The following is a 28,000-nucleotide window of genomic DNA, read 5'->3' as shown; positions in this document are numbered from 1 at the left end:
CACAAACCACCCACCCACCCACACATTTTTAATCCTGTTTCGTTTGCCTAATGCGATGCTCGTTGTAAAAAGAAGGCGGGTAAACTTAAAACATTAAAATAAACAACATCGGCTGCGGGAGGGCGCCACAAGCGTCCTCGCCGGGGGGAGGCGGGAAAAGGAATAGCCCCGCAGGGCCTCGGTTACTCTATCGGTGTCGCGGCGCGTGTTCAAGCGCCCGGCGGCGGTGTTTCAGTTGCCGTGAAGAAATCGTTTCAGCTCCTCCTGCGTGTCGAAGATGAGCACCGGGAACGGGGAGCCGGGCACCAGCTCGCCGGCCCACTTCACCTCCACCCGGTAGTCGCCCGGCTCGGTGGGATCGTACTGTTACACGGACACAGAGACGGAACGAACAGGGACTCATTAGAAAACGGGGCTTCACCCATTGGTGGCACCACCACTACTCACCTTGCACAGGATGGTGCGATCCTTTTGACTTTCGCGCTGCATCTCGACGCGGAAAGCGCCCTTCGGTCCGCGCACCCGCACCGTCAGCTGTCCGGCACCGGCGCCTCGCGTGTCCACGATGAAGCGCGACTGGAACGTGGCCAGGACGCCGTGCTCGATGCCGGGTCCGTAAACGCGCACTTTGCTCGCATCTGGAGCGCCGGCCACGCGCAACGTGTACGGCGAACCGGGCACGTGCTGGCCGCCATACTTGATCGTCAGTGTGTGACGTCCCGGTTCCTGCGGTTTGACGTTGAGTGTGAATGTCGCATCGCCATGATCGTACAGCTCGCAGTAGGCCGGCACCTTCCGGGGCCCGGCACAGTGCGCGGTTAGCTCGCCGGGGCCAGCCCGTCGCGTGTCAATCCAGGACTTGATCTCCCGCCCGACGACCCCGTTGCGGAGGCCTTCGCCGGAACAGAGAACCTTGGCGGCGTCCACTGCCGGGCCGACGGGGATCGTAAGCGGACAACCCTTGATGGTGCGCCCGTTCCACTCCACGTCCAGACTGAGCGGTCCGCCGGACGACTTGTGCGGGTTGTACGAGGCCAGCCAGATGAGCTCGTTTGGGCGGGGCTGCAGCAGCGTCACCGGAAGCGGCTCGCCATCCTCGTACGTCATGTGCACCTCCGGCTTCCCGGAGAGCGCTTCCGTGGCGTCGATCGTGAAGTGCGACACCTCGTCCACCTGGGCTGTCGTAAGGCCGCGCCCCGTCAGCACCACCTTGTCCGCGCCCACCGATAGCCCAGTGACGTACACGAAGCCGGGGCTCTGCGAGACCGGCAACCCGGACCAGGTCAGATCGAAGCTGTGCTCACCCTTCGCCAGCTCGTCGTCGCCCAGAAATAGTACGCTGCGACCGCCGTGGCCGGTCTGCTTCTCCACCGTCACCTCCGCACCGTCCACGTAGCACGTTAGCTCGCCCGGCCCAGCCGAAGCCGTGTCGAACACGATCCGGCTCGGCAGCACCAGCTTGCCGGCGCCGTCCAGCAGCGATCCCCAGCCTCCGATCGGAGTAACTTTGGCCGGGTCCAGGCAACAGATGGCCCAGGGTGAGCCGGGCAGTGGGCCGCGATTGGTGCAGCTCGCCCGTATCTCGTACCGACCGACGGTGAGGATGGTGTAGTAAACCCGCCACTGGTTGTTGCCCAGTCCCTTGATCCGTGGTTCGATCCGTTCCGCTTGCTCGTCCGTCCGCTCGATCTGCACGTTCGGTGCGGTCGGGCAGAACACAACGAAGGAGGTCTCTTTTCCGCGGTGCGCCACCTCCAACCCATTGCCGGACGCGTGGCTTGCATCCGCCTTGCCACCAGCCGCCGACGGCACGGCGAAGGTAAGCGGCGACCCGGGGACACTCTCGCCTCCGTACATGATCGACGCTTTGTAGTGACCGGCCGCCAGCGGCACAAACTCGATCGCGTGCACGTAATCGTCCTGTTGTGTCAACTTCACCGGCACATTCTGGCCGGTCGGAGACACCACCGTCACTTCGATCTCTGCCACACCCGCCGACTCCGATTGTACTGCAACGAAAGGGAAGCGTCAGCAAGGAAGGCTACAAAGTGGGTCGAGCTGATCGGTACCTATCCAGGAGATTGGCGAGTTGGTGCAGAGATTCATCTTGGGCACCTTCTGGAGCTGGATCTTGGCCGGGTCGTACGACTCGCAGGTAAACGGGCTACCCATCAATGCTTTCGATTGGTGAAGCACGTCTGTGAGGGGGAAAACGGGGATTATTTATTTATTTATTTATTCATTCTTATAGTCAACGCGCCAACATGGCCTAGTTGACACATTAGGCCTAACATATTAAAAAAAAAACACGTTCAGAGGGACAAATAGTGAGAGCAATCAAGTATTATGTAATGAACAACAAAAAAGTGCGCGTCAAAAGAAAAAGAAATAAAAACTATTTTTGCACTGGTTTACGGATATGTTGAAGTTCATTATCGGTGATGCTCTAGGAATGTTGTTAAGCGGATCGATCCGAGAGTTCTTTACTAATTGACCTTCGCGAGCAGGATGGGAGAACTTATTTCAGCTGTTAAGAGTTTGAACATAAAGATAGCACAAGATGTCAAACGCCAAAGAGGACGAATACCAAGCAAAAGACAACGTACATTATAACAAGGAAGATTATTGAAAGAGTACCAACCCGTCCTAGCTAAGGCAACTCTTGTAAATCTTCTCTGCACAGACTCGATAGCGTCAACCCAACCTTGAGCCTGTGGGTGCCACACCACACAAGCGTGTTCAAGAATTGGACGGACTAGAGCACAGTATAGAGTCTTCAGGCACATGACATCTGTGAGCTCTTTAAGCATTTGTAATACAAAACACTCTAAGAGCTCTGCTAATTATCTCCTCGTAATGGCTCATAAAATTAAGCTTAGAATCTAAAACAACACCTAGGTCACGCACCGTGTTAATTCTAGGGATAATAGTACAATTCATCTCATACGAAAATAGTAACGGAACTTCAACGGAGCAACGTTAAAAAATAACTATAAGCTCCTGAAGGATTTTGCAATCCGAAGTATAATAAAGAGTAACGGGCCAAGATGACTTCCCTGAGGCACACGCACACGGATTAGTGTTGAGACCACGGGGAGTGCTGAGACACCACTAGCGCGGGGGATCTACTTACCAATCAAACATTGGCCCACCTTCTGCACGGTGAACTCCGCCTGCAGGTGGCCGCCCTTGGTCTGGTAGCAGCGCACGGGCAGCGCTTGACCGCCGGGGCCCGACACCACCACGTCGAACTCCCGGGCCGGATGGCCGACCGTATCGAGGGCGAACGAGGTGGTCTTGCCAACCCGCGCCTGATACAGCCCCAGCCCGTTCACCGTGATCTGAAAAACGAAAAGAAAAGGATCGTGAGCACTGATCCCAGGGTGTTCCGATTGCGCGACGTACCTCCTTGGTCATGGCCGGAGCCAGCACGCTGATCTCGATGGCCTTGTTCGCGATCGGCACCTGATTGTACAGGATCATGATCTTGTGCGGCGCGACCCGCGTCGGGTGGTACACGATCTCCCAGAGCCCACTGTTGGCGGTGCCCCGGATCGAGTGTGGTACCTCGAGGCCCCCGCAGCGCACCATCGACGTGAGCGTTCCCTGGCCGGCATCGTTCGTCGAGACGACGAGCGAGGCCGGCTTGTGGCAGTACGCTTCGCCCACCTCGACGATCTTCACCATCGACGGGTCGAAAACGTTGATGGTGCGGGCGGCGATGAAGGCGCGCGTCTCTTGGTCAATGTACCGCACCACATACTGGCCAATCTTGGCCGCCCGGAACTCGGCCGCCTTGCGCGAAACGGTAAACGGGACGAGCTTGTTGTCCGGGTCGAAGATCTCGACCGTCTGCTCGTCCGCTACCAGCTCGATGAACGTCGAGTTGCCGGCCTGAACGTGCTGGGTGTGTTGCTGGACCTCGCACCGGAACGGCGATCCCTCGACCGGCAGGTCGTTGAAGGTGATGTTCACAAAGTGTGGCTCGCAGCTCTGCGGGATGAACGTGACGTCGTACAGGCCGCGGGCGCAAGCCGTCACCTCGGCCTTCACCGTGCTGGTGGCGGTCGATACGACCAGCTCCAGTGTTCCTTCGCCCGCTCCGGCCGCATCCACGCTGAACGTCAGCGGAACGCCGAGCGCGGCCATCGTCGTGCGCGGGTCAAGCCCGGCGATCGACACCCGGGATACGTCGAACACGTTGCAGGAGAACGGAGAACCGGCGATGTGCTGCTCGTTGGCCGTCACGCTGATCAGGTGGCGTCCGACGGACGTCGGAACGAACGACACCAGGTGCAGCTCGTCGCGGTACGCCACTCGGCAGGACACGGTGTCGCCGGCCGGTGACGTGATCAGCACCTGCGGGTCGATCCCGTCGAAGCCCTCGAGCTCGAACACGTTCTCGCACTTGACCGGGGCTTGCCGCAGACACTCCCCACTGGCCAGCGCCTTCGACAGTGAGACCGGAGCGTGCGTGACGTGACACGCGAACGGAGACCCCGGAACCGGATAGCCATTGAAGCGTACCGACAGCGAGTGAGTCGCGGCCTCCGTTGGTTTAAAGTTCACCTTGAACCGGGCGTTACCCTCCGACTGCACAAAGTTCGGCACATTCTTCCCGCCGACGGCGACGATAATCTCCAGATTGCCAGCACCCGCCTGACTTGCGTTGATTCCGAAGCTGACACTCTTCCCGACCACGCCCGGCCGGATGTCCGTCACGACGACCTTCTCGGCGGAGTAAGCCTTCAGCAGGAACGGACTACCTTCGACGTGTCCACTGCCGGGAAGTCGCACCTCGACCGAGTGGTCTCCAACCTCCACCGGCTCGAACTTTACCCGATACCCACCGGTGCTGCTGGTGGAATTACCGGTGGCGGTTGACCCCGGGACGACATCGGCCCGTACGGGGCGCCGGGCAGGACCCAGGACCTCCACGACGGGCGCAATGTCCGACTCGACGACAAAGTCGAAGGCATGGCCAACGCTGACCTTATCGGTAAGCTCACCGCTGACGATCCGGGCCGCTGGAGATACCTACGGCGGAACGAGAAAGACGATTAGTTTGGAGATCATCCAGAATTCCTTGTCCACAACATAGTAATCCTGCACAATTCTTCACCAGGAGATCGGTCCGGCGGGTCAACGTACTTTGCCCCGACAGCGGATTCCCATGTGGCAGCATCCTTTCGGCCACACCACCACCATCTTTCGAACCATCACCGTTATCGACCCGCTGACGACTGCCAGCGTGGACCACCACCGAGTCTGTTGTGACACACATCACTCGAATCGGCACTTTCCAAATTTTCTTTCAATCACACGCCATCACCGTTTCCGCCCCGTAACGGGCCACCCACTCACTATACCATATAACCCAATACGGCTCACAAGTCATGCCTTACCTTACAGGTGAACGGACTCCCCGGGACGTCTTGACCGTTGAAGCGCAGCTCCACCGTGTGGTTCTGTGCCTCGCGGGGCGTGAAGCTGATCGCGTACGTGTGCTGGCCCTGCGCCTGGGCGGAGGTCGGCACGCGCCCCCCATTGACCGTTACCTCCAGGTTGCCCGGTCCGGCTTGCGATGTTTCGACTGTTGCGGCGAACGGAACGGAAGTCGTAGAAGAGATTTGGTTAGTGTCACCACCGAGGAGTACTCTATCCGGGGTACTCGCCCCATCGCCATCTGTGGGCATCGGATGCACTTACCAAGAAACACGACCGGCTTACCGACGGTCCCGTTGTTGACGTTCTTCACCTTGATCGCCGTCACATCGTAGACCTGCATGGTGTAGTGTGGTGGTAGTTGGTTGCCCGCCGACGACCGAATGCGAACGAATGGAGGTTAGTGTCGGGGTTAGAGTGTCTTCCCGTCTACTCGCTCCTTCTCCTCTCTCTCTCTTTTCCACCCTAATTTTTTCCTAATGTTCCCGCCTGCCGTCTCTTTTTTGCTGTTCCGCGACCGAAACGCGCGTGACCAGAATATGGCTGAGAGAATGAGGGCCTCCCAGCAGAACCCACGGAACGGTGGCGGGCCGTACGCAACTTCCGCGTGGCCGCCGCCGTGCCAGAAAGGGATGGACGGGTAGCTGGCCAACAATTAACGGTGATTATACCACGTAGCCGTGGTTGCGCTTGCGTACCGCGTGTGGGCAGCAGCTGCGCAAACCACATTCTCACTCTGATCGCGCTGCTGGAGGCACGTTCCAGAGTTCCGCCCCTTCTGGCGACACGTGGCCCTCCGGTGGAGTCTCAGTGCGGAAAGAAAAGTGCACCCAGCGATTATTGACCGCCGGGCGATTGCGGGATGACCTTAAGGTCAACCACAGGCCACTCGGGCACTTCTACTGCCGAGCAGCCCAGAGACCTCTCTAGTGGGTCGCACTGGCTTACATCAGGCTCTGTGGATTTACCGTCCGGAACAGTTGCGAAGCGAGTGTGCCGTTTCAACAACATTACGCAATGTGAAGACTTTAATTAAGCATTTTCTGTGAGTTTAAGTGACGATGAACAAATTACGGTGGCCCCAGATACGGGTCGTAGCAGCGGTTGTTACTCCAGTGAAACTAACCGGCGCGTTCCGGTGCGTCACTTGACTTCGAACGATACTGCTAATGGAATATCTAAATCATCGTATCATTTCTAGTGATCTCTTCAGCGTATTTATTAATGGGGCCAATTAAAGATCAGAAATTCAAAGACTGGCTCTAGGAACTTAGTTGTGGCTGTTCTTGTTCAACGTCTATTCTTCCCCTATATGAACACTGCTACAAAATGACGGCTGAAGATCAGAATCTGGATCGTCAGTGTTATATTAGGTTGCCTAAAAACAAATCCTATATTTTTGTGTAAATTTCAAATCTCTGTGTAAAATGTTTCCGGACGTCCGATTTGCGTTAAATGTCGTTTTATTGTATAGTATAATTTGTTGCCATTTTAAAAGTAGCTTCATAGTACCTTCACAATCTTCTCTTAAGCACGATTTCTTATCACTCAGCAACTTTTTCAATGCGCGAAAAAGGTGTCAATCGCTTGGTTTTAGGTCCGGACTATACGGTGGATGCGTTAAAACTTCCCAAACTTTAAATTGTTAGATCAATACTATACGAGATATGGATCACTAAAATCATCTACCGAGAAAATAATGGATTTATAATGGAAATAATTGGATTTCCTTTCAGCCAACCTAATATTTACTACGAAAAGAGACATCACGACAGAGGCATAAAGTCAAATAAGAACATAACTATCGCTGTCCGTCACTGTTGCATACGGCTCTTTAACTGATGGCGAACAATACCCTAGAACTGAACTTGTAGTTTTGAGCCATCCAGCCCGCCTAGTAGCAACCTAAGTCGAGAGCAAACCATCCGCGTCTACATCATACATAATCGACTGTCGTGTTGTAGACGGAAAGATCGCTCTGCTCGCATTCTCTTGGATGTCAATAGTCAAAGCGCTTCTACTGGAGTGTTCAAGCTGATCTCGTTGCAGCTAAAGCGGTATTACCTGCACACCACACTCAATTGTCCGAGCACACCCTGAACAGGTCCAACATTCCTGCCAGAGGTATGGGAAACTTTCATTTCTTGCAGGTGCCGGTCGATCAGCGATCGGTGATCGATCGTTCGCGGTGTCGCGGCGGCACCTGTGAAATTCCTCACACGATCGGGAAGCGTTGCGTCCTTGACGCAACATTAGCAGACCAACAACCAAGCGAGTGGCCACCACCAACACCACAACAACAACTACGACGACTGTCCCTGGAGGAGTGTTGTTCCCCAAGAAAGCCCCCGAAAGGCCCCGAATCGCACTTACCTTCGCAGAGTACGGACTGCCCACGGTCGGCTGTCCCTCGACGGTAACGCTGACCCGATGCTCGCCGACGACTCGCGGCACAAACTCGGCCTTAAACACCCCGTCGGCCGTCTGTAAAACCTGCGCCGGCACCGAGTGACCGGAAGGGCCTGGGAGTAGTGTGTGGCACGGAACATTCGATTTGTCAGAAAGAGAACGGGTTTGCTTTTCGTCCTTTCGATTCTTTTTTTTTCGGGGGAAGGTGTGGATGATCTTGGGAGGTTATGGACGGGAAATTTGGTGGTTGGGTTCTACTGTCTACGGCAGGATATAGTAAGCGACGACAACAACACCCAGGGGCGCATGCATGCGTTTCGCTCCGTTTATTAGTCAACCAGATATATATGAACAGCGAGATTCCCTGTACCCAGGAATGGGAGCAACAATCAACCATAGTTTGTGTTCGATCGTGTAGCTGTGTGTGTGTTAGCAAACGTGTCGATATTTTGTAAATGGCGCGTGTACGTGGGCGCACCCCCTGGTTGGTGAAAATAGTACAATAATTAAGTACAAGCTCGCAGGCGCAGCCGGGCACTTCGACTTGGTGCAGGATATTTCGTGCCGCGTGTGGCTTCTCTCTCTCGTGAGCTACCTCACTTAGACTAAATACACTCTCGTTTTACGGTTAATTAATTTAGGTAACGGTACGAGCTAAGGGGTTATCTACTGTGTTTGTTGGTTGGTTAACATACGGGGGGGCGTTAGAAATCTTTTCTTGAAATGCTCAAAGTAAATGGGAAGGCGCACCCGGGCCATCCGGGTGCGCGTGTTATTAACGTTAATCAGCTCACGTACTCTACAAACCGAACTTCGTTCGAGCTCAAAGCATTACGGATGATCGATCGATTGGTGTGTGTTTGATTAGTAGAAGATAAGTTAGAGGATCAACAATTCAATTAACGACTACAACACTAAGACTACGCATATAGAGACGTGCATATTTTTTGGGGCAACTCAATGCAACGCAATCAAAACGGATCTAGTACAAAAGTCTACGTCGCCCTGGAATGTACATGTAAATAGAAAAGAGGTGAAAATATCCGGTCAGATTAAAATGATTCTTTACACACGCTGTGAGTGAGAGACTGTGAGAGAGAGAAAGAGAGGAAGGATGATTGTGGGTGTGTGTGTGCGTAAGTTTTGGGGTGGCCAATGATCTACTCAAGGGCATGCTTTTGAGGGTGACTTTTTCCGAAAGCGTTCCACAATCCACAATCATCGTTGAAAACATATAAAGTAGAGCCAATGTTGGTATTACCCCTAAAATTGGTTTTTAAAATTGTTTAACGCCTTTTTTTGCTTCTGTTTCGATGCTTTTCATGTAATGAAGTTCTTCATTTTGCATTTTTGCCCCTCTCTGGTTTTCCTATTGCGTTCCTATCACTTCGGTTTATATCGCTAACAAATACTCTTAGTGCAACGGCCATTTTTGGGTTCATTTTGCTTGCTACTATTCAGTGAGGTGCTACCATTTAAATACGGGTACGTTCAGGGGGTACGGTACTACAGCTATTTGGACTCCTTAATGGTTCGCGCATAGAAAAAGGTTTGATTAGTCAGTGAATTCGCAGGACAGCGCGCAAAGTAGCACAAACAACAAACAACAGAATCTAAGTGAAATTGTGTGTGTGGATGTGTGTGGGTTTGGAAAATTGTGGCCATTCTCTAGCGCTCTAATACCCGTTACGTTACGTTACTCTCTAGTAGTCACAACAAGTGTTGATGGTGTAATTTTCCGCGATTTTTTCACCGGATCGGAAGAAGTGATCGACAGAGGGCGAGAATGGAAGGGCTAAGGGCTAACGGGAAGCTAAAGTGGTGACGGGGGGAGAGACTATCTTACAGGACTAGTTTTGCGAGAAATGAAGTGAGCCAAAAAATTAAACCAAAACAACAATACGTCAACCGTCACGAAGGATAACACCGGAGCAAGATCCCAGATCGTACACGAAGGACGCGCGCTAGGCGACGCGTCTGTTACACAAACACTACGTCGACCGGCCGGTTGACGACGACGAAGCACCTACCTTCGACATTCACTTCGATGTCCTCCAGACGGCCGCCGGCGTGGTTGATGACCAGCGAGTTGGGCATATGGAGCGGTCCGGGACCTCCGAGTGACACCTGCGGCCCGGTGGTCCCGCCATTGATGGTGACGGTGATCGGGCAGCCGGGGACAAGCATTTTGTTGAACGACACGTTGATGATGTGCTCGCACGGCTCGGCCGGTACGAACGAGACGGCGAATCTGGGTGAAAGTGGGCGAAAGGAACGGGGGCTCCAATTAGCATCCTCCAGGATAAGGCCATCATTAGGGGCGTGTGTCTTAATTGGTGTCGCCGATGTTGAGGACTGTTATCTTTTTTCATTCAATAAGTCAGCGATTTAATTTATAGTCAACTGGCCATTTTCTTTTTGCTTTCTTTTCGAGGAATTTGGAAAAATGGCGAAGGTAGCAAAAGTGTCTGTCGAAGGAGTACTTACTTGGCGTTGCCCTGCGGGTGAACCTGCGTCGGGATGTTGTGACCCTTGGCGGAGATCGTAATCTCCAGGTTCCCTTCGCCGGCATCACCCGCATCGACGGTGAACTGGACCGGCCGGCCAACCGTGCCCTTGGAGACGGATCCGACCGCCACCTTCGTGGCGTCGTACGATTTGGCCACGAACGGTGTTCCCTGCACCGGGTATCCATTATACTCCACGTTGATCGTGTGCGCTCCGACGTGATTCGGTGTGAATTCGGCCGTAAATCCGGCGTGAATGTCCCCGGTCACGCGGACCGGTAGCTCGCCTTGCGGCCCTCGCACACTGACCGCCAGTTCGGCCGCTCCACCGCCACTGACGGTGATGTGGAACGAGGCCGGCCGGCTGACCGGGATGAGTTCGAGATTGGACAGGTTCAGCAGGACGCGGCTCGTGTCGGCGACGGAGCATACGAACGGACAACCGATCACGGTTTCGCCGTTAAACTTGATGTCGATCAGGTGCGGTTTGGCTTGTTCGGGCGTGAACGAGACGAGGCAGCGGCCCCCGCCAACGACCTGCACGTGGTTCGGGACTTCGCCCTCATTGATCGAGATCTCCAGCTGACCCTCGCCGGCCGCGCTCGCGTCCACCCGGAACTGGCACGGTTGGCCGACGACGCCACCATTCACGTCGGTCACCTGGATCAGGCTCGAGTCGTAGACCTTGGCGATGAGCGGGCCACCGATAAGCGTGGTGCCGCCGATCGAAGCCTCGACGATGTGGGTGCCGACCTCCGACGGGACGAACTCGATGCGCAGCGCACCGTTGGACGACTCGTGCGTGACGCGCGCAGAGACTTTCGCCTTGCTCGGCGACAGGACCGTCGCCACGCAATCGCTACCTCTGATCGACGCGCCCGGAGGCGGCAGCACCTCAAAAACCGCCGGCAGGTTGGCCGGCACCAGCCGCGTGGACTCACCGAGAGCCGTCAGCCCCGGTGACGACATTATGTTGATATTCCAAGGTGAACCTGAAGAAAAGACAGGAAGAATGCTGGGGTCAGTATGGTGTTTGGAGGTGGGAGGTTCATTAATGATTTGAGAAATCCCCCTTATCCCAGTTCCGTGAATCTTCGGAGGAAATGTAGAAAGACTACCGACAAAGCGACATCACTGAAGTCCTGGAGACCGTTACTTGATTTTACCACACAATGTTAAACTTATTGAAACATATTTTCTAGAGATCGTTGTTTTGTGGAATACAAGAGTTCGGAAGAGGCTAACGGTTAATTATTCCCTTCAGAAGTTCTACTTAGTATTTGGTTGTGAGCACGGTTTTAATACTCTGTGCGATATAACCGTTGCCCAACCGTTAGAACTTTTTGGTATTCAACAACGACCTCTCCAAACAAATGTTCAAACTATAAACAAGTTAGAGGACTACAGGGTGCATCATCATAATAGGGGATATTTAAATATTGAATAACTGCGCCATTTGTCCGTCGATTTTTACAAACCAGTCAGACTTTGAAACGTTAGTTTCTGCCGTTTTAGTCATGAACCGATTTAAGCCAAACAAGCGGGCTAAAATTGTAGCGCTCTACATTGAAAATAGTCGTTCAACTGTGAAAACTCTTCTTTTCTGTGAATATTCTTATTGTTGCCGAATTACTTCTGACTTCTTTCTGTGGGGTTATTTGAAGAGTAAGCTTTATGCCAGCCAACCGAAGAAGACCATTGAAGAACTGAAAGCTAACACCACAGGGGAAATCGCTGCTATTATGCCCGAAATGTTGTCAAATACAATGACAAATTCCCAAAAACAATGAAAAATACCCGCTTTTTGTGTGTTTAATGGAGCCGGTCATTTGAACGATATTGTATTCTGAGTGAATTATCAATAAACAGCATTCTATACCCTAAATAAATCTTGTTCATTTACCAAAATCGACTGAAAAACGACGGAGTTATCCAACATTTAAATATTCCTTGTTGTGATTACGTACCCTGTACTTCGTAAAAGTATTCAATAAAATACAAATTAAAATCGCTCGGATCGTATACAGAGTGTTGCCGACATAGTCAGAAAACTCTCCCCGTTCGGGGCGTTTGAGAACCAACGAAGGGGTCCTTCTACTGAGGCAATACACCATTGTGAGTGGCAGGACCATTTCATTTACAACAGGCATTAATAGTCACTCACCAACAGCAGCGTACTACAACCTTACAGCCCGAATAAGCCCGAGATAAGGCCTCCAGAAGTGGAGAAAATGTCACTCAATCAGCCATCCTGCACGACGCATCGATTTATGCTGGATTATAAAAAGGCAGATTTCTTGAGAGAAATAAAATGACTGTCGGCCGGTCGACTGCAAGTTTGGCCCTGGAACACCCAATCGAGAACCGAGAGTCCGATCGACAGGTGTCCGCAACAATGTGTCCCGTTGGTTGGCCGTTGGACTCTTGGCATGCAATGCACACGCTCAAGGCGCGGCTGGCGAAAACGTAAACAGGCTCTTACTTTAAACACACATTTCGCGTGTAAATGTAACCATCATCGTGCCGAGCGCGTTCCGATTACCAAATAAGATTTATTCATGAAGTGGCCGGGTGCAATGGGCCACCGATTGGTGTTGGCGCTCTCGATTGTGCAGAGAAATAAGGCTACCGAGATGTGCGTCGCGTGAGAAACCCTAGTCCCCAGCCCCGCACCCGGAGGGGTACACTTCACTTCACGAGTCGCTTCACTCCTCGGGCTCCGGCTCCGGATCATCTCGAGCCGCGCGGTGCGTGGGTCTGTCAGAGATGAGCCCGCTCTGTGAAAGCTCTCGTAACATACATTCAATATGTGTGTCTTGTGCTCGAATTCCCGCCCTTCCGCGCTTAGGGTGGCGCTTTGGCCAGGCGTCGGAGCGTTGGAAAAAAGCGGACCAGGAAAGTAGCTTCCACTAAGAGAGTGTTTCACGCGAACCGAGTTAATTGAGGCGAGTTTTGTGAATTCTTAATCGATTCTCAAAACATACAGTCCGTTGAGCTCTTTATGGGGTGTGTGGGTCCGGTCGAGTTTATTGCCACCAACCCACCAACACCTGCGGAACGGAACGCGTTATACAAGGCTCCATATAAACCATCGTTCGAAATCGTTATTCAACTGCGACACATGATTGACGCGTGGATTCCATGTTCAAACACTGCGGAGCTAAAAGGTGGCCCGCGGCCGCAACCGGTGGACATTCCGGTTTTTCGGCAACATGTGTGTGCGTGTGTGTGTAAGTGCAACAAATGAAACACCAGCGCCAGGTTGTCATCCTCGAAAGGACCTGGCTCGGGGCACTCTCGATTTCAGCCTATAAAAACGTGGCACCAGCGCGAAACGGTAAATCGTTCGCGGACCAACACGACGGCAGCCTGACTAGGGTTGGCCATGCTTTTATGCTCGATGTGGTGGTCGGTCGGTCGGTCGGTCGGATGTGGGCCGCCAGAGAAAGAAGGCGAGAAAGAAAAGAGAAACTATGCGCCGCGCCGCGCCGCGAGTTCCATGTGTGTGCGTATTGTTTGTTGTTGGGGTGAAAGTGGCCAGGGCACACTCGGAGCCGCATGTCTCGCCCGTTTGGGGGTTTTACTCTTGTGTGTGCCGTTAAAGACACACAACCCGACCCGACTCCAGATGGAGTGTGTTGATCGAGAGAGAAAAGTGAACCAATATTTGTGGGGAGGGCCTCCCAAATGTTTAAAAATAAATAAATATTCGGGTGAACCGCGCACGCAGCCATCGACGATGATGATGATGATGATGGGTCCTTCTGTTTCGAAGCCCTCGCGAGCCCATTTCTAGGGTGTTGGGTGCGGGCAATTAACGCGCGCAGGTGTGCCTCTGACGTTTATTGTTGTGGCAATTTTTTGCTGTTGTTTCGTTTGTGTTCTCTGTTTTTGCACCGGCCACTCATTTTCGGGCCCCAGGAAGGACGCTCATTTTCGCGGGCTCGCACGGCCCGCGTTTAGTCGTTTCGCGTGGTCAGTAGGAAATCGATTAATTTCACGTTTTCGATCACGGCTTTTCGTTTTCACTATGTTTTCGTTTTTCTTTCCGGGTGGTGGCCGCTTTCATCGGACCGCCCGCCCCGATGACCCCTCCGCGAATCAAGCAGCGAAGCGACCGACCCCAAGCGTGACGACGTGCGAACGGAATTATTTTGCGCCATTTTGTAGCCCCCCAAAAAATTTAACTCATCGCCGCCGCCGCCGCCGCCGCCGCCGCCACCGAGTGTGCATTTTGTTGTGGGGAGAAAGTATTATTAAATCAACGCAACAAAAACAACACAGCGTCGGGCGCGAGTGCGCATCTTCTATTGGCACCGTGACGGTGGGCTGCTGTTAATTACGCATTCTTTTATGCCGGGCCCGACCGTAGAAGGGCCAGGGGACGCCTAAAAAGGTTGCTTCTGTGGTCGTGTGTTGTGCTTGTGTGTCACGAGTGACCCACAAAACGGGACATGGAGGTGAAAATCAGGAAAAATTAGGCATTTTCCCGTTAGAAAGCTGAATATAAATTAATAATTTAAATTTTCACCTCACGATGCATATTTTTAGTACTCTGCGACAGCTCTGGACGTTAGCTTCTCTTCCTATTAAACATTTACTTTATTAATACAAACGAAATGTGATCCTCGGACCGACATTGTTCGTTCGTCTTTTTCTTGAGTTGGGATTGAGATTTTGACCAAAACCTACACCAAAATGGAAGCTTTGATGGTGCTGTAAAACATAGACTAGAAACCCTAACAGTTGACACGTATGGTGTTTAAGTTCTAGTCTATTAAATGAAATTAAAACCCCGGAATTTGTATTACAAAATACGCATAACCGTCTCGGCGAGTGTCAAGTTTTACCAACAAATCAATCAATTTTATTTCAGACATTTCCACCAAAAACCGACTGACACGTAGCTGAAGACAGCAAAAAAACACGTTTCGAAGCCAACGAACCGGAATCCAACCAAAGGCCTCTGCGGGCTGCGGGCGAAACACGGGGGGATTCGTTTGGGATTTGTTTAGGATTTACATATCGCAGTCCGCCGGAGGGTATGTCATCAACGAGACAGCGCCAGCCAGCCAGCCAGCCAGCGGCGTCCGCCCATTGAGCGGACCGAAGGAATGTTGGCTGGTGGAATCTCTGGATTTCTCACGAACACACGGACCTCGTGTGGCCCTTTCATAGCGCGCGACTCGCTCGATCCGATAGAAGACTCTCAATGGAGAGCGTGTCTCCATCGTTTCGCCCTTCGCACGGTGTTGTATCCAAAAGGACCGGTTTTTTGAGTGGCATGCCAAAAAAGTAAAAAAAGACAACCGCGCTGGAAGTGTGCATAAAATTAGCATTAACAGCGTGGAACGTTTCTGCCGGGGACCGCGGGGATAAGTGTAAGCTGGCCACGTGAATATTTTTGGGTAAAAAATAATTTCGCAACGAAAGACTTCAATGCAAGCGAAACGGGGAACCCGCCCAGCATCTGTTAGACCCAACAGTTATCGAATCGAATTTAATCGATTAATTGGATATTTTCTTTTGGCTTCATTAAAGATGAAAGCTTATTAAAAAAAACATGCTGTTGATGATGAGAATTTTGAGGCCACTTACAATTATCCGTGTGAAAAGTAATCATTTTGTAGGGTTGTCACCAAAGCGAGTCGCAAGGGGAACTGCACACGTTTTAATTCAAACGGCCGTCGGTAATTTGGGAATTCGGCCTAGTAGTACCATATTTCCCGTTTAAAATTACGGCTTCGATGATGCTGTTCAATAACACATACCTCAACCCGCCACTGTCACTCACATAATATCGACCAACGTTTCTGTAATTTCCTTCCAAGAGCGGCCAATCCGCCGGCAGGCAAAACGAACCGAGTTATTGCCCAAAAACCGCCCGCCGGAAAGTTCAACGATCGATGAAGTTATTAGTTACGTACCGAATCCGCACTCACTTCACGGTGCACATTGGGTGTGCTCGGATTTAAATATGCTCGGCACGGACGGCCGTCGATGAAATTGCCGAACGAAAATAAACGATCACGTAGCGCGTAATTGAATGCGCATAAGCCGCCGGTCGATCATTAGTCATAAGTCTGCCGGAAGCCAGCCCCTCGTGGGGTTAGAAAAACGTTTGCATAACTTGCCACAACGCCCATCGATACGAGCGTCCGCTCCGTTTTGGGCTGGATCGAAGGATGGCCTTGTGATGGAGAAAAGTGACAACTTTTACCGCGCCCGCAAAAATCACGGCCGCGACATTCTCCGCTTTGGGGCAGAAAAGGTTGACGCAACATGAACTATGTGTTCGATCTTATTCCCCGGAGGCCTCCCCATCGGGGATAGTTGCCAAAAAGCTTTGGCAAAAAGCGGTTGGTATTTTAATGAGAAAGTCAGATAAAAATATTTTAGTTTCTGCTGCTGCTGCTGCTGCTGGCGGCAAGAGAAACTTTCTCGTGCCCGACTCTCAATATTCGATGGCCGGCAGCCATCATGTCGAACCGTTCGTCGAAAATCGGGGATTGTCTGTGGGGCCCAACCTAAACGTGGCGAAGCGGCCGGCCGGCTGGCCGTGCACGGACATCCGCACCACGCCGAGGATGGTTCGAGTCTCTCGGTTTGGTCCGAAGATTTAAACTTTCTCTCCACCGAGCAGCAGCAGCAGCAGTGGGCAACTGGGAGAGGTCTCCCCTACTGTATATGCTGTGTGTCCATCTGTTGCACTTTCGATTCACTCTTCTCTCTCTCTCTCTGTCTGGCTCCACCATCCCTGTGTGTCACTACTAAACGCCACATAACGTACCAGAGCAGCGCGGCGACGGCGGTGCCGTTTTAGGCCATTAAGCATTGACACGGCCGATTGGCGACGGAAGCGATTGGCGCCGATTTGGCGCGCTTTGCCTTAAATCGCTCTTTATTACGTAAACCACGGAACCGTGCGATGTTAAACGTTTGTTGGGTAATTAAACTACATCGACGCCAGCACCGGAAGCTCGACCCAAGAAGTATTATGCACAGGTCCTGATCTGGTATAAGTAGCGCAATCGGTTTTGCAAAATCCGGCGCCGACACTGCGGGCCGGATAATCATCAAAGCCCATCAATTAATGGTGGTTGCTCGAGCAAAGAATTCCGATTCCGAGCCAAAGAAAGAAGCTACCTTAAACCCACCGAACGACTTTCTCCTCGGGCTGAGGCCGGGCGCGAAAGTGTTCCCCTACAATGGGTTTTCGGGGTGCAGCATAAACCGTGCGCGCAGATCGTTTGCTTTCGCAAACACACGCATAAAACGCTGCCGAGAGGACCGAGAGGCCACTTTGAAGCCACGGGTAGGTGGGCACCGTTTCGCAAAGGCTTCTGAAAGCCCCCGCAAGCAGGAGTGTGCCACAGTCGCAACATTCTCCGCATGAGATGAATCGTCGCATTGTGTGTCTTGCCATTTTTGGCCGTCATCATTCTTTGAACTGCACTCGGGATTGTGTTTCGCTCGGTCGGCCCTTGCAACGTGTGTGTGTGTGTGTGTCATCAACCTTGGAACGGTTGGAGTGTTTTGCAAACCGACACCGCCGTCGTCCGTTAACCGACAAAAATGTGTGTAAACACTAAACTCAGCATAAACGGCCGACCCCGCCGGGGTAAGGAACGCGGCCGACGACTCGGAAAACAAATCGTGACCGTATGTGGTGGCGACCTGGTCCCTGGGCCCAAGTCCCAAGACCCAAGAGGCTTTCTAAACGGTGCTGTCGGAGCTTCTCGCAGAACCTTAGTCGCAGAAACCGCGGAGTCCACGGAGCACCAACCCACGCACGCCCACCACACCGAGTGGGACTGTTAGTGTTGGTGTGCATCATGTCCCAAGCATCTCGCGTCCGTGGGAGAAATCCGACGGCCCGAAAGGGTCGCTACTTCGCAACGGAACGGAAACCGCGCTTGCTCCGTTGGCTCCGTTGACGGCCGTGGAAAACTAAAAACAAACATCGTCGGTACGTCGGAGGCGCGGTCGGCCGAGTCCATCCTCTTATCATGCCGCAAGGTTGCCATTAAATTAAGCGCAGCAGCCGAAACGGCGGCGGTACCATTGTTGTGGCCAGAGCGAAGGGGTTGGCCCGGCTGCTAAATGGTTTCCGGTCCGGGCCGCAAATTGGAGGCCTCTGCTGCGCCAATCTAACCTTGACTTGAGGGTGGATTGTGTAAGGCGATTGTCGACGATTTATGTCGGCGCATCCCATTTGAATCGTTTGACATTTTTGTGAACATCCGGTGAAGGAGCTCCATTCGAAAAAAGCCAACGATTATCGGTGTTTCGGTGTTCTGATCGACCGGTGGCGAGGTGAAACACCGTTAACCACCGCATTCTGGGCAGCATTCTCTAACGTTAGCCCCGGGTTCCGTAATTAATCTCGCTACAAAGTGCATTCCATCGCGAGAGCCACGAGAAAACCCGATGCCGGTGAAACGCGGAGGACCGCATTCAAACGGTACCCGGTTGCCGGAGCCACTCGCTCTCTCTCATTGGCCTGTCTCCACATACCCCTTTCGTGGCCGTCCGATGTATGCACACCACGGACTGATCGCGCTTGATCCCTCATCTCACTGCTCTCGGTAATCTTCTCATCCGCCTCCGAGAGGCTCACCAGGAGAAACTGACATTTTCTTCAAAGTGAGCATTCGAGAGAGAGGGAGAGAGAGAGAGCCCCTGGCCAGACTTGGAACAGCGGCCGAGAATCTGGGTCAGCCTCGGAACAGTGGTGGCCGAATACGTTGAACTCCGTCGCGCAGCATAACGGAGAGGAGAGTTAGAAAACTGCTGGCAAACGGGATGCGGAGGCTGCGGGAACCCCCCAAAAGCCCACCCGGCACACACACACATCGAAAGCGGTTCTACGTTTCGCGCAATCGAAGGTGACATTAAGTGCAAATATTGGAATCAAAAGGAACAGGGATTTATTTTTCACTAACACCAACACAAGCGCACTTACGTTGCCTTTGTTGATCCTACTGATCGCTGCCCACTGGTCACCGTACCACGCCGGAACCGCCTCGATGCTCGATGCTCGATGCTCGATGTTGCTGCTGCTGCTCGATACAGTGGACGGGTTTGTGGGGCGAACACAACAAGGTGCGACCGAAACTCAACATTCACACACCCTCAACAAGGGAGGGCGGGCAACTCTGCCATCGAAAGGGGCCGAATAGAACCACGGGCGAAGCTGAGGCAAGGCGAATAAGATAGACGATGATTTTCTTCGTCCTTCTTTGGGTTCACCCCGGCACACACACACACAAGCGGAAAGCACCGGACACCAGGGAAAGAAGGGCAGAGGCAGCTGGAGGACAGGGTGTTAAAAGGCAAGAGCTCGGTTTTATGCCCCTTTCATGCTAATCGCGGCGTCCTCCAGCAACCCGTGCGTTGTTAACCACCACCCAGCGGGGGGGATTAGGGAGTTGTTTTAAGCCCCAAGAATTATCACACACCCGTCTCCGTGTGTGTGTGTGTGCTCGACGGGGCCCAAAAGAACGAAGGAAAAAAGACTTTAGAAAGCTCGAAAATTCCTAAGACAAGAGCCCGGAGCTCGGCTTCTGGGGGGGGATCGAACTTGACAAGCGGAGGACAAACGGTGACGACGACTCCGAACTCTGTCACGTCATCATCATCACGGCGGCGGCGGCATCGGAGGCTGAAAACACACTCACAAGATGGCGCGCGGCGGCGGCGCACAAGAACGCGTTCGCGACACGTAGAACGAAGATCTGATCGGTCGGATGATCGCACGGACGCACGCGCGCAAACACCGAACGCAAGCACGGAAACTGCGTTGATCTCACGCGAGTTGCACGTACGAGTACGAGCGAATCAGCAACAGTGACTCCTTTAACGCGCAATACGCACCACGAAGACGCTGACGAAGACACAACGCAAGCCACACACGCACACACAGCGCACCTTCTTAATTCCTACAGGTTGGGTGCCTTCTTCTTGCGCACCTCGTTTTCTTGCGATCGCACCACTCGCACTAGCGCATTTCTGTGTGTCGCGTTCTGGGGTTTTCTTCGCTTTCCTCGTTTCCTTTTTTTTCAACCAGAGAGACCGCGCCGAAAATGCGCGGAACCCGTGAAACTTTTGCGTCGAATGAAACAAATCAAATAACTCCTTCCCTCGTCTCAACCATGCTAGTTCGGCATAGTTGAATGTGTAAACCGTTCTATTTTCCAACCGGAACCGGAACACACGACGAAGATCGACGGGAAATTATCAATCACTCACACGCGTGTCAAATATCGCTATTGCCTCGCTATCGCTAGTATTGACAGTATAATATATCGGATACTATACTGTATACGATAAAACACAAGAAAAACGCATCCGCCCGCTTGAAATTTTGTTCGACATTTGAAAAACGTACTCTTGAGTCTCCGTACCTGCGATCTTTGCGTTCCCGGGCTCTTTCGCTTTTTTTTTTTTTTTTCTCTCTATTCTCTCGAAATAAAACTGAAGAAATGGGCTCGCGAGCCTCGCGCTTAGAGGGACTGATCGCTCTCTCTTTCTCTCGATCGCATACCTTTAAGGAGAGATCTTAACAATCGTCGTGCCGTTTCGGGAGAACAAATATCAACCCTTGGGCGCCAAGTTTCGTTCAGTTTCGTTCAGTTTCGTTCGGCGCTCGTTTAGTTTTCCCTCGAAAGCGATCGATGATCATAACATACAATAAGAACAATTGTCGAAAACGTGACGATAAGATTAGGAGACTCTTCTGAAGTCTGATAAAGCGAAAAAAACATTTCGAGGATCAATCGATGGAAGGGTTCTACGAATTGTAAATGAGTTTGGAACCGCGTGTGCCCAGCTGCTGCGTCATAAAACATTGCCATTGACGGCAAGGAAGCGAAATAAATCGGTTACGACGAGAAAAGTGCACAAAACACGTGGTCGCAGCAAGATCGTAGAGCGAAGATATAAGTAAAATGAAATACAATATAAACAGAGGCGACCACCACCGAGAAACGATGAAAGGAAAACAGAAATAGACGAAGATAGGATAATTTTAATGAAAATTTTTTGTGTATGGTTCATTTTTGGCGTAAGTAAAGTCAAAATCATTACAGAACATAATTTTCACTGAGTCCGCCAGAGTGGTCTATAGGCTCTAGAAAAGGGCTCCATAAAAGACCCTTTCATACTACACCCAGAGGTCACCCAATCACAAAACAACACCCTTTGCCGAATCTCCGGACACTACGGAATTCAGAGAAACTCAATAACCGGAATCTGAGCCCGATACGCCAACGCCAACGCCAACGGAGACGCCAACTCATCCAGACTTCAACCCGACCCAATAGAAAGATCACAGTCCAGAAAATATCTGGACTTCATATCTGGAATATGTGAACTCCAACAACACCAGCCAAAAAATAAAAAAAGTACTATCTCGGATGAGAATAGGCCACACCAGGCCAAACCGCACTCATTCCTAATAGACAAATCCAGCCTGCCTTTATGTTCCAGTTCTGCGGACTAACCATCACATGTTTCTGGCTACTCCTCAAAAAGGAACAATATGTAAAATCGACGTAGACATATCCGAAGTCCTCTTTCCAAGGCCTATAGTCGTCCCAAGTCGTGTTTGTACTCAAAGTCTTCATAATAACGCAACAACAACGCGCAACAATAGATATCACCAGACAGAGATAGCCGAACACAATCTTCTCTCGAGACCTCTACTGGCTGTTAGTAGTTCAAATCTACCTTCCTGAGCCAAAGAGTATATTTATTCGAATGGGTTAAGGGCGGAAACCAAGATTAGAAACGCGTAAGTGACCGCGACAACCTAGGTCCCTGGGTCCCATCCGCATCAGCAAATTCGAGGCTCACTCATGCCCAACGAAACCAGCTGACGCTGACCAAACAGCAATCGGCTCGCATTGAATTAATTTTACACAAACCGGCCAAATCACAAAGAGTGACTTCAATCATATTTCGGTGTTCGGTTTCCGTGAACGGTATGAAATATGACGGCAAATCAACTAGACGAGCGAGATGTCCGTGCTCAACCACTCGTCAATTGGAGTCAACAAATCGAGCAGAACAACATTCATTAGCACGCACCTTCGATCGATCGATTTTAGAATGTGCGTCGCCCGGACAGTGGGGTGGTGTCGCAAGTTCAAAATGATTTATTTCGAAAGGTCGGTTTCTTTCCGTATCGCAATTTCACAATCATCGCTCGGGGTTCGCCTCAGCGATCGCGACCAAGTCTTTCGTTCCGTGCGAACGCTTCTACGCTTTGAAGCTTTGACCACGGGTTCGTTAAACGTATTCGTTTATTCTATTTGCTAGCGAGTAATAAAATATGAATCCCTGTTAACGTAATCCTTCGACGGGACTTTCACTTCAGCCTCCGCGCGTACGTTGCCCGTTGTGGTGGCCCGCGTACGGTGGCGTCGGGGTGCTGTTGGCGTTGTCGGCAAAAAGGAACAACCGCGACAGTATCAACCCTTCACAGTGGACACAGTTGGAGAATCAAATTGGCCATCATCGGAGGACTCTCAGAGGGATATATCAGAGGGACTACTTACCGGGCACCGTTTCCTCGTTGAAGGTGATCTGGACCGTGTGCACGCCAGACTCGTGCGGCGTGAAGCTGGCGATGAACCGCTGGTTGCCGAGGGCCCGGACGGCCGACGTGACTCGCCCGCCGTTCACCAGGATCTCCAGGTTGCCCGAGCCGGCCTGCGACCCATCGACTGCGAACGAAGTGAACGACTCAGTCTACTTCTTTCTTTCATAGCCCCGCCAAACTTACTCTCAAACTCCACTGGCCGCCCAAGGACGCCGTCCGGGATGTCCTGTACGCGGATCGCCCGCGCCCCGCTTACGTCACCGCGGCCGATCGGCTCGAAGCCACTCTTCAGCTGCGTGCTGTACTTTTCGAACTTTTCCGAGCTGCTCGACTGCTCGGTCCGATAGTTCTTCAAGTAGCCCCCGGCCCGGTACAGGCCCTCGTCCTCGATCGGGGCCACCGGCGGTGGCTTCTGGGTGGTCGGGGTAGTGCGGTGGTCGGTCAGTGAAAACTTGTTGAAGTGCGTGTTCTGCTCCGTTTGGTTGTCGAGCGTTGACCGGTCGTACGTGAGGTCGGTGTTGAGCTGCCGTTCGGTCAGATTGGCCAGTGACTCGAGTGAGTTCTGCGAGAACAGGTGCTTCGTCTTGTTGATCACGTCGTAACTGTCACGCCGGGATGGTTGTCCGTTCACCCGGATGTTCGACGAGTAGTCAACGGTCGTGGTTGTCGGCTGTGGACTTCGGAGTTGCTCCAGGCGAGGTGTCGGACTATCCCGCAACACATCCCGCGTAACGGTCGATCGGTAGGACGAATTGCGTTCCGTCACCTTGTACGTCCCGTTCGCCTTCTCGTGCATCGTGATCGGGCTGGCAATCCGCTGCTCGACCACCACCACCGGCACCGACACCGGCTTCGTGTTGACAGAGCGCGACTCATGGAACGTGGCCCCTGACACCGTCTGGGGACTCTTGAGACCCGGACTGGCCCGAATGTGACTGATCGACGGCAGCGGCGGTCCGCCATCGTCCAGCACGGTACGGATCGTCTTGGTCGTGTGATTCTCGGTGCGGATCGTCTTGACGTACGAGTTGAGCTGCGGATCCACGGGACTCCTCAGCTCGTCCGAATCCCGGCGCACCGTCCGGTACGCCGCGCCGTGGTCTGGTTGGTCCAGGCTCGGGGAGAACAGCTTCGGCGATGGGCTGTGACGCAAGGGCGATCCCAGGACGCGGGTCGTATAGCTGCTCTCCTTGGCGGTGCTGCTGCTCTTCAGGAAGCCGCCGCCGCTGGTCTCGTAGTCCTGCGGTGAGTACGGATCGGCCCGGCGACTCAACGAAGACGCGTGGAAATGGTACGAAGGGCTCTCGGAGCGCATCCTGCTGGCGTCGCCGTGCGGACTGGCCCGTGTCTTGCCCGAGCGACCCTTCGAGCCGACCTTCATGATGTACGGCGAACCCTTCACGTCGTACCCGTTGAAGTACACGTACACCCGATGCTTGCCGGTCGCCCGCGGCATAAACGTCACCTGGTACTTGTTCTCTTGCAGCCGCTCCACGGAGCAGACGAGCGATCGCTTCTCATGCACGATGTCTACGTGCAACTCCCCGGCCACACCGACTCCCCGGGCATCCACCTCGAAGGAATGGGCCCTCAGCGGCATCGCACCGTCCAGTCCGTGCACGGAGACGCCGCTCGGGTCGAAGACGGCGCACGTGAACGGCCCACCCTGGATGTGGCGCCCCTGGTACGTTATGGCAATTTCCCAAACGCCGGCCTCGTCCGGCTTGAAGATGGCACTGTGTCCTTCCTCGATCTAGAGAAGGAGAGAGAGGATTAGAGAGATAGAGGGCGAACAGGGTGGTGCGATCGGTACGGACCTTCTTCAGCGGACACTTGAGCGGACGCCCGGAAGGACTGTAGGCGGTGACGAGGATGTCCTCGGACTTCGGTGCCCCGGTGGCGTTGACCAGCACTTCCACAAGGCTTCCGAGGGCGCACGGGGCCATGCCGGGCGGTGCGACGTGTACAAGCCTTGGGAGTACGCGGAAGAAGTGGCCACCCAGTCTGCGGAGGAAGGACGAGCGTATGAGATATCTCCTTAACTACGAAGTGTGTTTAAAAAGCACTGATAATTTTGCACTATTTTCGATTTTTGTGTAACATTAGGTTGTTACACATGTCAGTTACTTATGGTGAAAAGTTCGGCCATATTGTATAATCAGTCCATTTTTGACAGCTATTTTGCTTGGATAAGATTTGGCTCATCTTCGATTTTTGTCTCTTCTAAAAAATTGATGGCAAAGAATCTTTCTAAAATTGGACGCAATTTAAATGTTGAATGTGGCTTATGTTGAAGCTTTTAAGACCAAAAGCAGCGCTTATCGGTGGTTTAAAATTGTTTGAGAGGGCCGAGAAGATGTGAACGTCGAAAAGGCACGTTTGGTCGAACTTGAACAGTTTGGCTTATAGTGTTCTTCGATTGCAGGGTCGTGGTGCATCATGAGTCGTTGCCAAAGGATAGAACGGTCAATAAAGAATATTTCCTGTAAGTTATGCGCTATTCGCCCGAAGCAATCCGCCAAAAATCCCCAGATTTGTGGGAAAACCAAAATTGACTATCGCGCTCCTGCTAACACATCGTGGTTTCTGCGCGAATTTTTGGCCAAAACAACACTCTGATGATGCCAAAGCTACCGTATTCCACAGATCTGGCCACTTGCTACTTTTCCTTGTTTTGTAAACTGAAGGAGGCCATGAAAGGACGACGCTACGCTACGATTGAGGAGATAAAGACGGCATCGAAGATGAGCCAAAACACGTCCAAGCAAAACAGCTGTCAAAAATTGACAGATTATTCAAAATGGCCGAACTTGTCACCATAAATCATTGACATGAGTAGCAACCTTTTTGAAAACACCTCGTATTACTTGACCCACACGCCGGACTTACGTATTGTCGTCGTCAAGCTCAAGGACGATCTCGTGCATCCCGTACTTGTCCGGCACGAACGTTCCCTCACCGCGCGACCCCAACCGGACTGGGTACAGCGTGGTAGTGGTGGGCATGCTGACGAACGCCTTCACCTTAGACAGATCGACCTCCCGGGACAGTGCCTCCACCCGGAAGTGGCTCGGTTCACCGACCCGTCCCGAGGTGCTCTCGAGATGCACGGTCAGCAGGCTGGCGAGTGGTGGCCTCGGGGTGACCCACCGCAACCACGTGGTGTACGCCATCACGCCCAGATGCTCCTCGTCGGCGGTGGCCATATCTCGGGCCGACAGGACCGGCTTCACGCCCAGCTTCAGCCCACCGTCGATCACCTTCTGCTGGTTGGCTTCCCATTGTGACGGATCCGTGCTGAGTTTGGCCGGTTCCGGCACGGGGCCCCCGCGATCCCGGATGATCTCGCAGAACACCCGCCCGTCGTTGAAGTCACTCTGGAAAATACCACAGGAGTGTGTCGTTAGAGAGTTCGGAACGGCACCGGGTCAGGATTTCGGGAGCTTACCGTGAAGTTGGACACCGGCCGTTTGATCTGCCCGTTGACCCACTGCAGGGTGGCACGGTAGCCGGGGCCTCCGGGGCGCATGAAGTACGACAGGTACGTCATCCCGGACAGCTCGTCCAACCAGCGCGAAGCCAGGTACTCCGGTTCGAGGACCTTCGGGATGCCGAACCGCTCGTACGCCAGGTTCATCGCTCGCTCGCAATTCCGCACCGATTCGTGCTGGCTTAGGCCGCGCCAGTGCGGGAACAGACCCGGCTCGCAGTAGTCGAGCAGGGCGGACAACAGCACTCCGCTGTTCCAGTCCGTCGTCAGGTTCGACACCTTGCAGTCGGGCAGGGCGGCCTGTAGCCAGGCGAGCATCAGTTTGCGCGGCGGGAACTTGCTGCGGCCGATCTGGTAGCGCACGATCAGCGACCAGATCAGACCAAGGATCAGCTTCACGTTCCCGTTCACGATGTCCACGTTGCCGATGTTGACCAGCTTCACGCCGTCTGCCTCGATCGCGTTCAGTGCCGTCGTGACGTTCTCCAGGTAGTGGTGCTGGTTCGCCGGTCGTTTGTTCCATGCCGGCTTCAGGGGTCGCTTCTGAAGCCCTTCGACCAGCGCGCACAGGAACGTCCCGTCGCAGAAGTCTTCGTGAAACTCGACCACCTGCCGGAAAGAGATCAGAGTGATCAGTGCCTCGGACTCCCTTGGAGATCTGACTGACAAACCTGCAGTCCGGACTCGCGCAGGTGCTCGTTGACCCAGTTCTTGAATGTGTTGGCCTGGATCTCAACCCACAGGTCCTCGTTGCCGCGGATGTTCATCCCCTTGGCGGCAGTGCCCTCCGGCGAGCGGGCCACCAACCCCGCCTGGGTAATCTTCTGTAGCTCCGTCTTGCCATCGGGCGTGTGCTGCAGCAGCCCGGTGTGCGTGATCCGTGCTCCCTTCGGTAGCTCCATCCTCGGGAGTGATTCAGGTGCGGGGCTGAGGGTCACTCACTTACTGTTGCCGTACATTTTACGAACCTATACGAGACAGATATTAGAATTAGCCCAAATTAGGATCTTGCTGTTGCTGACTGGTGATCGCGATGTTTGCGTTGCGATTGCAGGCAGCCAGCCGAGTGAGCTGGGTCGAGGTGTTGACGTGTGGTTTTGTACCCCCCGGGGGTCACCTCGGAGGACATTCGCGTTTATCGCCCGGTCGGCGATCGGTCACACACACACACGCGCGCGGATGTGATTGTTCTCTTTGATTTTGTGGCTCGTCGAAAATTCGGTCACACAACACACCACAATTACGGCACCGGAAGTCGGAAGCGCGGTGGTCGCGGGGTTTTTGGTAAAATTATTAATTTTTTGAGAAATGCGCAAGTCGTTCAGTTATGACGATGCGCATCCGCATCCGGTTGCTCATCCGTTGGGTTGGAATTGGTGGGGATCTATAATAAAAAGTTATAAATACGGCCCGGTCCGTTCTTCTAAGATTAAAAAAAAGTTTACACCGGGCTGTGCCGCACGCTTCCGCGTTTCCGACCGTTTGAAGGACCGTTGACAGGCGGAACGAGGCGCGAAACAGGAAGAAAGAGTGGCAATGGCCGCA

At 53.0% G+C, this 28,000-nt stretch overlaps 1 protein-coding gene across 3 annotated transcripts; it reads right to left on the bottom strand.

Moving 5' to 3' along the window:
* Positions 1-39: 39 nt before the first annotated feature.
* Positions 40-27,357, bottom strand: LOC128277958 (filamin-A). Of its 3 annotated transcripts, XM_053016573.1 has the most exons (17): positions 27,127-27,357; positions 26,414-27,064; positions 25,855-26,342; positions 24,783-24,969; positions 23,149-24,718; positions 22,922-23,089; positions 10,342-11,353; positions 9,885-10,105; positions 7,819-7,967; positions 5,710-5,782; positions 5,406-5,593; positions 4,886-5,037; positions 3,406-4,855; positions 3,134-3,341; positions 2,070-2,198; positions 448-2,009; positions 40-363 (listed from the first exon to the last, which is right to left on the bottom strand). In XM_053016573.1, exons 1-17 carry the CDS (start codon positions 27,355-27,357, stop codon positions 232-234), a joined length of 8,571 nt encoding a protein of 2,856 aa, XP_052872533.1. In that variant the 3' UTR covers positions 40-231. The 3 variants fall into 3 exon arrangements, with proteins under 3 accessions (XP_052872533.1, XP_052872532.1, XP_052872534.1); XM_053016572.1 differs by having other exon boundaries at positions 3,406-5,037; XM_053016574.1 differs by lacking the exons at positions 40-363; positions 448-2,009; positions 2,070-2,198; ... (10 more) ...; positions 26,414-27,064; positions 27,127-27,357 and adding an exon at positions 8,381-8,859 and having other exon boundaries at positions 10,342-11,330.
* Between the last annotated feature and the right edge of the window lie 643 nt (positions 27,358-28,000).

The sequence above is a fragment of the Anopheles cruzii genome, chromosome 2 (genome assembly GCF_943734635.1).
Source record: "Anopheles cruzii chromosome 2, idAnoCruzAS_RS32_06, whole genome shotgun sequence".
Taxonomy (NCBI): domain Eukaryota; kingdom Metazoa; phylum Arthropoda; class Insecta; order Diptera; family Culicidae; genus Anopheles; species Anopheles cruzii.
This window is presented reverse-complemented; position numbering and strand designations above follow the sequence as displayed.

What these genes read in the sequence shown, in the direction of transcription:
- LOC128277958 (XM_053016572.1), bottom strand. Translation starts at nt 27,357, where the DNA reads ATGGAGCTACCGAAGGGAGCACGGATCACGCACACCGGGCTGCTGCAG. An exon ending in CATCGAAGTGAATGTCGAAG is followed by an intron (nt 7,968 to 9,884) that starts GTAGGTGCTTCG and finishes CACTACTCCCAG; the next exon opens with GCCCTTCCGGTCACTCGGTG. An exon ending in ATCGCACCATCCTGTGCAAG is followed by an intron (nt 364 to 447) that starts GTGAGTAGTGGT and finishes TCCGTGTAACAG; the next exon opens with TACGATCCCACCGAGCCGGG.